The sequence below is a fragment of the Anopheles merus genome, chromosome 3R (assembly GCF_017562075.2).
Source record: "Anopheles merus strain MAF chromosome 3R, AmerM5.1, whole genome shotgun sequence".
Lineage (NCBI taxonomy): Eukaryota > Metazoa > Arthropoda > Insecta > Diptera > Culicidae > Anopheles > Anopheles merus.
This window is the reverse complement of record NC_054084.1, coordinates 26,086,747-26,096,990: the sequence shown is the minus strand read 5'-3', so window position 1 is coordinate 26,096,990 and position 10,244 is coordinate 26,086,747. Positions and strand designations below refer to the sequence as shown.

General features: G+C 50.7%; 4 protein-coding genes across 5 annotated transcripts; 3 read left to right on the top strand and 1 right to left on the bottom strand.

Annotated features, from left to right (window-relative positions):
* The first annotated feature begins 412 nt into the window (after window positions 1-412).
* On the top strand, window positions 413-3,963 carry LOC121595392 (trypsin-1-like). 2 transcript variants are annotated; one of them, XM_041919328.1, is made up of 6 exons: window positions 413-573; window positions 645-721; window positions 965-1,374; window positions 1,467-2,789; window positions 2,865-3,160; window positions 3,235-3,963. In XM_041919328.1, the coding sequence occupies exons 4-6, from the start codon at window positions 2,720-2,722 to the stop codon at window positions 3,676-3,678; spliced, it is 810 nt and encodes a 269-aa protein (XP_041775262.1). In that variant the 5' UTR covers window positions 413-573; window positions 645-721; window positions 965-1,374; window positions 1,467-2,719; the 3' UTR covers window positions 3,679-3,963. The 2 variants fall into 2 exon arrangements, with proteins under 2 accessions (XP_041775262.1, XP_041775261.1); XM_041919327.1 differs by having other exon boundaries at window positions 965-2,789.
* A 96-nt stretch (window positions 3,964-4,059) lies between these two features.
* LOC121595390 (transmembrane protease serine 9-like) lies at window positions 4,060-5,120 on the top strand. The gene is made up of 2 exons (XM_041919325.1): window positions 4,060-4,187; window positions 4,257-5,120. The coding sequence occupies exons 1-2, from the start codon at window positions 4,127-4,129 to the stop codon at window positions 5,021-5,023; spliced, it is 828 nt and encodes a 275-aa protein (XP_041775259.1). The 5' UTR covers window positions 4,060-4,126; the 3' UTR covers window positions 5,024-5,120.
* A 577-nt stretch (window positions 5,121-5,697) lies between these two features.
* LOC121595391 (trypsin-1-like) lies at window positions 5,698-6,726 on the bottom strand. Its single transcript, XM_041919326.1, has 2 exons — window positions 6,610-6,726; window positions 5,698-6,529 (listed from the first exon to the last, which is right to left on the bottom strand). The coding sequence occupies exons 1-2, from the start codon at window positions 6,662-6,664 to the stop codon at window positions 5,775-5,777; spliced, it is 810 nt and encodes a 269-aa protein (XP_041775260.1). The 5' UTR covers window positions 6,665-6,726; the 3' UTR covers window positions 5,698-5,774.
* Window positions 6,727-6,830: 104 nt separating this feature from the next.
* On the top strand, window positions 6,831-10,220 carry LOC121595388 (zinc finger protein 19-like). The gene is made up of 3 exons (XM_041919323.1): window positions 6,831-8,415; window positions 8,482-8,633; window positions 8,698-10,220. The coding sequence occupies exons 1-3, from the start codon at window positions 8,212-8,214 to the stop codon at window positions 10,151-10,153; spliced, it is 1,812 nt and encodes a 603-aa protein (XP_041775257.1). The 5' UTR covers window positions 6,831-8,211; the 3' UTR covers window positions 10,154-10,220.
* Window positions 10,221-10,244: the final 24 nt, after the last annotated feature.

The following is a 10,244-nucleotide window of genomic DNA, read 5'->3' as shown; positions in this document are numbered from 1 at the left end:
ACGAAGATACTCAAGCTGTAAAACAAACACTGCCGCAATGGGTGGAGAGGGCAACGAAAAAGCAATCATTTGCTATTCCATTTATTTAAAGATGAATAAAACGATCCTATTTTACTTCTACTGACCACCTGATGACGTTGTAATGATGTTGTGACGTCAATAATGGAAAGAAAACGGCAACTCTCTATCTTAGCTTCGAATACATTCTATTTTGGAATTAGACGTTTGTTCCTCGTCTCGCCACCATAATAACACAACAAGGCTCCGCAAATACTCAAAAGTGTGCTAAATGCGATAACCTTTCGCCCATGAAATTTGCGTTCCAATAGATGCTCCGTTCCAAATTTTGTTTGTTGTCTTTTTGAATTGCTTATCACCTTATCATGCAGCGGAAATTTGATGTTTGGAGTTTGCATCTGACCACGGTAGTCAGTTATTAACCAGTTCTTGTCGAGTACAGTTGTTCATTACATCCCGTTGAAGATCTTCTACCGAAAGCGATCATGTTGAATTGGAAAGTATTTCTGTTTGTTGCAGTGGCCGTGTTTCTCTTTGTGCAGTTCGACACTGCTGGTAAGTGAACGGGTGTATTTTGGAAACAAAATGGAGAGACAATGAATTTCATTTACATTTCTAAAACATAGAATCTTCCCCGTTCACCGATTTACAACCAACTGGGCGACCGGCCACCGCTGGTCAGGCTTTGAAGAATATTCTACAGGTAATGAAGCGTATACAGGTAGTGTTAAAGTGGAATGTATTGAGTTTTCTGGTTATTACCATTAACAAAACAAGCAGATAAATTAAACTTCCAGCGTTTTCTTTAATAAAAATAACCATAAAAACCAACATTCACTATGCAACAATACCTCTAGTCATAGCTGAAGTACCGGAAGCTGTAGCAGCTTTTGTGCTAATTTGTACTAATGTTCCCCGTAATGCCCATTCCCCCTCCATTGTACAGCGTGCCATCGGTGATAATTCTTCCGACGAGAGCAAACCAAGCGCCGGCAGCAGCGAGGAACTAGGCCGGATCTACTATGGGTAGGTGAGATTGGCGCCTATTACGATCACGTTCACCCTATGGTACACACAACAAAGACTACTGCGGCTGATGAGCTTCTGTCGTGCGAATTGGGATCGAATGGAGCGCTGCAATAAAGCCCCCAAACCCCCATTGCGTGAGTGCAATTTGTGAATAGTTCAGGTTATTGTTCCGCTTGTCAACCGCTAACCCGAACGGCATCCCATTCCCGGGGGGATACTGTTGGAGTACGGTTCAGCACAAGTACAGCTTACGAATAAACATGCCCCACGTAGGTCGGTGCTCTTGGGTTCTAGTAACAATTCTTCACTTCGTCCATCATTGTGCGGGTAAGCATTTTGGGAAGGAACACTCACAAACACTCCAATTGACCTTGAGCTCTTTGTTTGCTGGTAATGGCACACGCTTCAACGGAAAAAAGCTTCCCCAGAAGATCGTATCGTAGGTCCCGACGTGCCTTCCGAAATTCCTTCATCCGAAATGCCGTTCGTGTGCTCCGTGCGTCTCCAAAGCGTCCACCGATGCTGTGCCTCCATCTTGAATCCGAACTGGCTGCTAACATCCGGACAGTGTACGGCCGACCTGGCGCCGGATGCAATTTCAATCGTTTGCGGCATCCGTATGTATCGAACGGTGGTGGAGATTGCACTTCTTCCTTACTACCGTCCGGCTGCATCCAAACCGACGGCAAACGATCTTGCACTGGTAAGGAAGTTTTGTTCGAAGGGAAATGGGTTGCATCTCACCAGGGAGTTGCCTTCATTTTGTCCACACTTAGCTCCGAGTGGGGAGAGCACTCAGCTTTACGAGCAACGTGCAGCCCATTCCATTATACGACGGGGTGGAAGTTTCCACAGAGACCGCAACCCTCGTCCGCTACGGACCAATGGACGAACGGTGGAGTTGGTGGAATCCAAAGCTTCAGGTACGGATATTGATTTGGATTGGAGTGCAGCTCATTTGAAATGGAACGTTTTTACACAGTGAAGTGGCTTCTTATTGACCCAGGGAATAGAAACACGCTAGGGATAAAACGTTGAAAGATAAAGGGGGATTTGATTGAGCGATTCCTTTCCCGAGTTGATTGGGCTTTTGAAAGCTTCTGAATGGGAATCCTCCAGCGTTTTTGTTCGGCAGCGATAAGCACTAATCTCTCCTAAACAAAACCTCTCAATTGACCACAGCTGACTGAGGTGTCGATATTATCAGCCTGCGAATGTCAGCACCGTCTGGGGCCTACTCTGGCCCCCTATCTCGAACCACGCAACATCTGTACCGATAACGGATTTGTGACGACTATGCTGCTAACCGCAACAGGTGGCCCGTCGTCGCGCTGTATCGGTGATTCGGGAGCACCGGTAATGTTTGCTGCTTCCGAGCTGCAACCCTACACCCTGCTGGCGGTAACCGGGTGGACGGTCGCTCCTTACGGGACGCGCCCATCGGTGCACGTTCGTGTTGCGCCGCATCTCGACGGGATTCTGTCCATTATCGGGGTCAATTAACGCACCCGATTAAGTTCCCCCGTTTAAAATACGCGATAAGATAAATCTTCCCATTTTTCTGGATAGCAAAAATAAAACCATTTTTGCAACACGAAACACCAACAATCTCCATGGGTTTCAACCTTGATAAAGCCGGCGGGCGCTAAGATGCAACGGATCATTTGCAGTAATGAAGTCAATTACGTTGGTGCTGTGGGCGATTGCGGGCATTGTTGCCGTTGCCGTTGATGCTGCTCCCGGTAAGTAACATGGCACGGTTGATTTGTCACCACACTCGCCTCGTGCTTACGTTTGAAACCACAACAACCCGGCAGAGCGTAGAATCTTCGGCGGTACGGATGCGTTCGAGGGCGAACTACCATACCAGGTGTCCATCCAGCGCGCGTTCCTAACCTCCCGGACGCACGTGTGCGGCGGTACGATCCTGAACCCGCTGCACGTACTGACGGCGGCCTCCTGCTTCTGGACCGACCAGAGCTCGAGGTTTGAAATCGTGGCCGGCAATTTACGCATTGACCGGCCGGCTGACACGCAGCAGGTGCTCGGTGTGTTCTGGATCCGAATGCATCCGGGATATACCGGTGGTACTAGCTCGTTCGATGTCGCTGTGGTAAGTGCGGGCAGCGCCCGTTGGCGGGTCAGAAGTTTCAGCAGGGGCTAACATTGTGCTTCGCTTACCGGCAGGTCCGCACCTCGTCCGCCTTCTTCTTCACGAATCTGATTCGTCCGGTAGCATTGCCGGCGTTCGATGAAATCCCAACCGGGCTGGTGCGTGTCGGCGGCTGGGGCTCGACCACCAATAGCATCCTGCCCGGGAACAACTTCTCCAATGTGTTGCAGAAAATCAACGTACTGCTCGTACCGTGGAATGAGTGTCTGAGTGTGCTGGGTGGTCCGGGGGGACCGTTCGATGAGCGGAACATCTGTACCGGACCGTTGAGCGGTGGCATCTCGACCTGTACGGGTGATGCGGGCGGTGGTGCGGTGCAGCATCTTCCGGATGGGACGTTCCTGCAGGTCGGCATCATTACGTGGAATGTGTTGCCGTGCGGTGGCATTAACACACCGTCCATCTATACGCGTGTGTCCGCCTTCGTCGATTGGATACAGGCAAACTCGGCTGTGTAGAGCGGAATAGCGGAGGGGAAAATAAGGAATCGGACGTTTGATATTGGGAAGATAACGGTGCTGAAAATGATAGGAAGGGTGGGAATTTTAATTACCCAATACCGGTATTTTGACATTAATAAAAGCAATCCAAAAGCAGTCTCCCTCAATTCCCAGCGTTTGGACGAGTGATTCTGATGACACATATACACAGCAACGCACATCAAAGCGAGACATATCCGAATCAAACGCTACCAGGCATCGATTAATCATCGCAATATCTTATCGCCCAACCTCAACCAAAAGACTGATCGACGATCTTCTTCCGCCGATTGTGCCTGCACTGTAGCTGCAAGCAGCAGAAGATAAGATAATCCTGGAGCGAGTTATAAAACCCAATCCACCATGCCGTTGCATCGGGATTAGGCCCTCTATCTTTGAACTGTCTAGAACACGAACCCTCGTAGCGATGGCGTATCGGCAGTGGATATTGACACTCGTCTTGGTAGCCCTGTTGGGTTGTGCTGCGGGTAAGTTACATACAGTTACAGTTTCAAAAAGTTCTCCAAGGGACATCGTTTAACCTTTCCTCCCTGAAGCGTTTTCCAGCGCTGATGGAAACAGGCCCCAGCAACGGCTCATTGGTGGTGTTCGCGCCCTCCCAGGAGAATTCCCATCGATGGTATCGATCCAGCGGCTCGTGCTGATCCGGGCCAGCCATGTCTGCGGTGGCAGTGTGCTGAACCAATTCCACGTCCTGACCGCGGCCGAATGTTTCTTCGCCAACCCGAACAGCCGCTATCGGGTGCAGGCGGGCAAGGTGCTGCTCAACAACTTCGAACCCAGCGAACAGACGATCAACGTGCTCCGGTACACGATGCACCCGCAGTACGATGGGTCGGCCAGCCCGTTCAACATTGCGATCGTACGGTTAGCGTCCCCGTTCGGCTACAATCGGTACATCACGCCGATCGTGCTCCCGGCGATCGATACCATCCCGGACGGGATCGTTAAGTTTGCCGGCTGGGGATCGACCTCGAGCGGCCTGCTGCCCAGCATGCCCGATCAGCTGCAGATGTTCTACGTTGCGATCATGCCGAACGAACAGTGTCAGGTGATGGTGGGCGGTGCGATCGGCACTGGGCCTGTGACGGAGCGGAACGTCTGTCTTGGACCGGCCACCGGTGGCATAGGGGCTTGTGGAGGTGATGCGGGCGGTGCTGCGATACAGCAGATCAATGGAACGGACACGATCGTCGGTATCGTGTCGTGGCAGCTGTCCCCGTGCGGTCAGGCGGGCAACCCGACGATCACAACGCGCGTGTCGGCGTTCGTGGAGTGGATCAACCAAAACTCACAGATTTAAATTCAACTTCCGGTCGATAGATCGGGAATATTTATATATTTTTACATTCACATGGCATTACAATAAAAAGCTCACATAGTGTCGCATCGATTCGAGATCACCAGACTTTCGGGGTTTGCTATGATCGTTACCCATTAGCGTTGCCCACCCTCACCGCCACCTTCGCCACCTCCTTCTCTTCCAGCTGATGCAATACTGGCCGCTTCCTGAGCAGCTGGCATTATAACCGTCGTTGCCACTGGAAGACATCAACCAATTGTAGAGATAGAGTTTAATCGAATATCAGCTACACCACACCACCCTCTGATTAGACGGCTACTTACTGATTTGTCCGTACTTCGAGCCCCACTCCATCCACGGCTTCATCTGCTCCATGTTTTGACGCCGAACTCTTCCACCCGCCGGTTGCGCCTCGGCCAGCGCAAACGCACCGATAAGCAGTAACAGTATTGCGTAGCAAAATTTGAACTTCATGCTTGCGTGCGTTAGGGAGCTGGCGCGTGTAACTAACATGCTACCGTACCGATATCTTCCTATTTATGTAAGCACCCACCCAAAGTACGTCAGAGCCCTTGCACGACAGTTGCGAGGACCTCAGGAGCTACCCTTGGAACGATATCAACAAACAACATTTCACGCCGAGTTTTCTTATCAAACAAACACTCAAACATTCATTGAATAGTTTCCACTGCTGTGGTTCGATTTTCGTTCGTGTACCATTTATTATCATTCCTACGCGCATTTCTCCGGTCTAGTTCGTGTTGTTCTGGATCCAGTCGATGTAGTGCGACACACCGACGTAGACGGACGGGAAACCGATCGTGCCGCACGGCACCCAGCCCCACGACACGATACCGACCTGCACCTGCTGGCCGTTCTGCACCGTGTAGAGCGGGCCGCCGGAGTCACCGGAGCAGGCGGACACACCGCCAGTCAGCGGGCCAGTGCAGACGTTGGTCGGTCCGAGCGGGGCATTGGGGCCGGCCGCCGATCGGCACTCTTCGAACGGGATGATCGGCTTGGTCACCTTCTGCAGGATGTTAGATACAGTCGGCAGGGTGCCACCGGTCGAGCCCCAGCCGGCAAGAGTCGCCGGACCGGACGGGGTGCTGCCCGGAGCCGGCAGGACCACCGGCTGGATACGGGGCGTGAAGGTAAGCGGTGCGGACAGCCGCATCACCGCGATATCGGTCGGGTTCACACCACCCTGGTAATCCGGATGGACCGTGCTGCTCGCGACGCTGATCACCTGGCGGGTGTCCTCGGCGACAGCAGTATTGTGCGTACCGGCCCAGACGGCAAAGTTGGCAGTTTCCGGGCTCTCCGTGATGCAATGGGCAGCGGTCAGGATCCAGAAGTTGCTCAGGATACTACCACCGCAGACGTGCGTCGAGACGACGAGGATCACGCGGTTGATTGACACGATGGACGGGAACTCACCCGGCAGAGCGTCGATACCACCGACGACGCGTCCGCTCGGGAAGCCATACTTCGCTTGGAGGGAGCCTTTAACATTGGAGAAAGATAGTGCGATTAGTGACCATTTTGAATTAAAAAAAAAGCGGACTCAACATCGTTTTACTTACGAGGGGCAGCAGCGGCCACCGCCACCAGGCACAGCAGAGCAACAGCCAGTTTCATTTTCGCTACAGTAAAACAGCAACTACAGAGCTGGTCACTGGTCCGGCCGAAGGCTTTTATAACGGTTGCGATCGATTGCCGCGAAACTTATCAGGACTTATCATGCTATTGGGATTGGACTTACCCAGTGAAAACCCCAGGCACTACGTCACTGCTGCAAGTTAGCAGCAGATTATCGGCCATCCGTTATCTCCACGGAAGGTCGCAACGGTGATGGTTGAATTTTAGGAACGCTCAGACTTGGACCATTTTGGAGCTGATCGTCCGATAAGGCAATACGATAAGTAAATCAAAGACGATGTTTTGACTGCTTTATTGGGCCAGGATTTAGTATCGAATCAACTAGAGAAAAATGTTCCCCATCTGGGAGATAAAGTTGAAAACAATTTGAAGAAATTTAGATAAAAAAATGTAAGAATGCAAGAGTAGTGTTCACGCGTTAAGTTCAAATATCAAACATTCCTAGATTTAGAACTTCTACCGGTGCTGGAACTGATCTAGAATCCATGGTGATCTTCAAACTTTTATAGGGTCCGTACCGGTCCTGGAACTGAGCTCAGAGTCACATAGACCTTAAAACTGGTCATGAATCCATGACGGTTCTTGGAACCATTGCCCCTCTAAACAGGTCTAGATCAAATTCCCTGAACCATAGCGGTTCTGGAGGTTGTACAGAATCCATCCCAGTCCTAGAACTCGAATGCTCATCCAAAACTGATCATGGAACTGATACTGGAATAGATCCTAAATCCATCCCGGTCTTGGAGCTGATCCTGCTTCAATACAGAACTTCTGAAATGCCCTGAATGAATTACTTATCCTGTAACTAATACTAAACCGATATCGTTCTAAAACTGATCCCAAACCCATACCTTTCCTGGAACTGCAAATGCACCGTTAATGATTCTGGAGTCGATTCCCAGCCCGTACTGGACTTAGAACTGATACTGAACTTATTCCAAATCAAAAACTGTACTTGGGGCTGCGTAACTGCTGAGTTGAGTGAATCATGAATCTATTTCGGTTCGATACAGTATCTATTACGATTCCTTTTTTTACTGATTCTGCTACTATGCCGGTCCATTACCCGTTCCCGACAGCAGTTGTTAATAAAATACAGTAAAAATATGCTTTCAAGCAACAAAATGAAAGCTGTTACAATTCTTTTGTCGACTTTGTCTAAAAAAAAATGAAATCGAAACAGAATAAAATAGCACGCGGTAAATTCAGAAGATTCCGTAACGGGAAAATGTGTTCTTAAATTTTGCCATAAAAATAGAAGCGATGAGATGTAGGTATCTTGGTGTAAAAATCACAGGGCGGTATAGCTCGTTGTTGTTATGGATACACCTTGTGGACAGCGTGCTGTCAGCCAGTCGTGCAAATCAAAACAAACGAAACTTCGAAGGAAACGCATCTGCGAAAAGAAATGATTTACCGATTATAAAATGTGCAATTTTTCGCTAATAATCTATGAAATTGGCCAGAAAAACAGTTTTAAAATTGTATTCTAACAAGCTGCTAAGATAACAACCAAAGGCAAAGTGATGCAAAAGCCAAACTCACCGAACTACTTCCTGAAATATCCTGAATCTTCACCGCAGGAAGCTAACTGTGTTCCGTTCGATCTGCACAAAATATGTCGCCTGTGTCTGCAGGCGCTACAGAACGGTTCCTGTGTCGACCTGTTTGCAATAAACCATCTCTCAGTCAGCCCACTGGCCATGATAACCCGCTGTGCTTCGATTCAGGTAAGCGAATGGACCGTTGGGATGAAACCGATGATGTGGTGCAGTAATTTTCTCTTTCATCTTCAGATTTACGAAAAGGATGGTTTTCCGACGACGATATGCAACGATTGCTACTGCAAGCTGGAGATGGCGTACGAATTCCGCAACCGGTGTGAAGCGTCCGACCAGAAGCTACGCGAAATGTTAAACATTCCGACTGGCAATGACAAAAGTGCGCAGTAAGTGGAACTAGTATTTTGTCATTTTTAAGATTGAATCTTACGATTCTTTGGTTTTTTCTAGACTGCTTTCGATGGACGAAACAACGGCCAGCAACAAGGAAGATGCCATCTATCACGCTATGAAGGAAATATTCGGACCGGATGTTGATCCCGCCTCGATAATAATCCCACCGGCGGCGGAAAGCCTGCTGGACGGTGGTTCGATCGAACAACAGCTCGAAAACACACCCGCAACACCGTTGAAGATGAAGATGAAACGACAAATCAAGCGCAAATCCCAGCTGGACGAGCTGCTCGTCAAGCACAAGGAGAAGCTTTGGCTCGAAAGCACGAAGGTGAAAATCATTCGCCAGAAAAGGGCCGCCCGGAAGCCACCAATGATGGGTCGGAAGCGAGCGACTGCAAAGGAAAATGAAGAGCAGCAGGAAACGCAACCCGGCGATGCAGAGAATCCCTTCCAGTGTACCGTATGCCAGCGACGGTTCAACCGTGCCGGCAATCTCCGGCTGCACATGCGAATACACAGCAACGAGCGACAGTTTCAGTGCGAAATCTGTAGCAAACTGTTTCGCACCTCGAGCAATCTGCACGCGCACCGGAAAACGCACACGGACGAGCGCAACTTCCCTTGCACCGTGTGTGAGCGAGCGTTCCGGACGGCCCGCGAGCTGGTGAGCCACGGCAAAACGCACAGCGACGTCAAAGCGTACGTGTGTCGCGTGTGTAGCAAAGGGTTCGTGAAACAATCGTACCTGAACACGCACATGAACACGGTGCACGTCGGGCTGAAGCGCTACCGGTGCCAGGAGTGTGGCAAACAGTTTTCCAACAGCTCCAACCTGATCGCGCACCGGCGGGTACACACCGGCGAGAAGCCGTACCAGTGCGGCGAGTGTGACGGGAAGTTTAACCAATCGTCCGCCCTGACGCGCCACATACGGCAGCAGCATCGGCCGAAGGAGCCAAGCCCCGAACCGCCGGCGCCGGAGCAACCGGTCGGCCGCGAAAGTGAGGAACCGGAGGAGCTTTCGATCGAGGTGGATGAAAACCGGTCCCTGGACAGTGCGGCCAGCTCGGAGCTTTCCGTGGCGACGTCGCTCATGGACAGCCAGTCGTTCTCGTACGGTGGTATGCCGTACGCGCAAACGTTCGTTCCGCAGCCAGCACCACCACCACCACAGCCTACTGCGGCGGCGCAACATTTCAGCCACGTGTCGCATCAACATCATCATCTGCACGCTACGCATAGCTATGCGCATCCATCGCACCATCGGCACAACCATCACCAGCAGCAGCCGCCGATCATGCACCAGCCGATGGCGGTTAGTAGCCAGCCCGCGACGAACCTCTACCCGACCGACTATCTGCCAACGTACCATCATTCGGCCGCGCTGCCGAGTACGCACCAGCCGCACTACGACCTCGGTGGGTACGACATGTGCTACAGTATGCCGGCCTCGACCGTGCTGAATCCGAGCGTGATGAATCCGCAACCGACGTACATCTTTGACCAGTGAAGGGAGGGCATGCTTCCTTGCAATAAAGTGTATTAGTTTTATGGATAAGAGTTGAATTAAGAGATTTTAAACACTACAAACGACAATCTTC

What these genes read in the sequence shown, in the direction of transcription:
- LOC121595390 (XM_041919325.1), top strand. Translation starts at nt 4,127, where the DNA reads ATGGCGTATCGGCAGTGGATATTGACACTCGTCTTGGTAGCCCTGTTG. An exon ending in CCTGTTGGGTTGTGCTGCGG is followed by an intron (nt 4,188 to 4,256) that starts GTAAGTTACATA and finishes TCCTCCCTGAAG; the next exon opens with CGTTTTCCAGCGCTGATGGA.
- LOC121595392 (XM_041919328.1), top strand. Translation starts at nt 2,720, where the DNA reads ATGAAGTCAATTACGTTGGTGCTGTGGGCGATTGCGGGCATTGTTGCC. An exon ending in TGCCGTTGATGCTGCTCCCG is followed by an intron (nt 2,790 to 2,864) that starts GTAAGTAACATG and finishes ACAACCCGGCAG; the next exon opens with AGCGTAGAATCTTCGGCGGT. An exon ending in GCTCGTTCGATGTCGCTGTG is followed by an intron (nt 3,161 to 3,234) that starts GTAAGTGCGGGC and finishes GCTTACCGGCAG; the next exon opens with GTCCGCACCTCGTCCGCCTT.
- LOC121595391 (XM_041919326.1), bottom strand. Translation starts at nt 6,664, where the DNA reads ATGAAACTGGCTGTTGCTCTGCTGTGCCTGGTGGCGGTGGCCGCTGCT. An exon ending in GGTGGCCGCTGCTGCCCCTC is followed by an intron (nt 6,530 to 6,609) that starts GTAAGTAAAACG and finishes CCAATGTTAAAG; the next exon opens with GCTCCCTCCAAGCGAAGTAT.
- LOC121595388 (XM_041919323.1), top strand. Translation starts at nt 8,212, where the DNA reads ATGCAAAAGCCAAACTCACCGAACTACTTCCTGAAATATCCTGAATCT. An exon ending in CCCGCTGTGCTTCGATTCAG is followed by an intron (nt 8,416 to 8,481) that starts GTAAGCGAATGG and finishes TTTCATCTTCAG; the next exon opens with ATTTACGAAAAGGATGGTTT. An exon ending in GGCAATGACAAAAGTGCGCA is followed by an intron (nt 8,634 to 8,697) that starts GTAAGTGGAACT and finishes GGTTTTTTCTAG; the next exon opens with ACTGCTTTCGATGGACGAAA.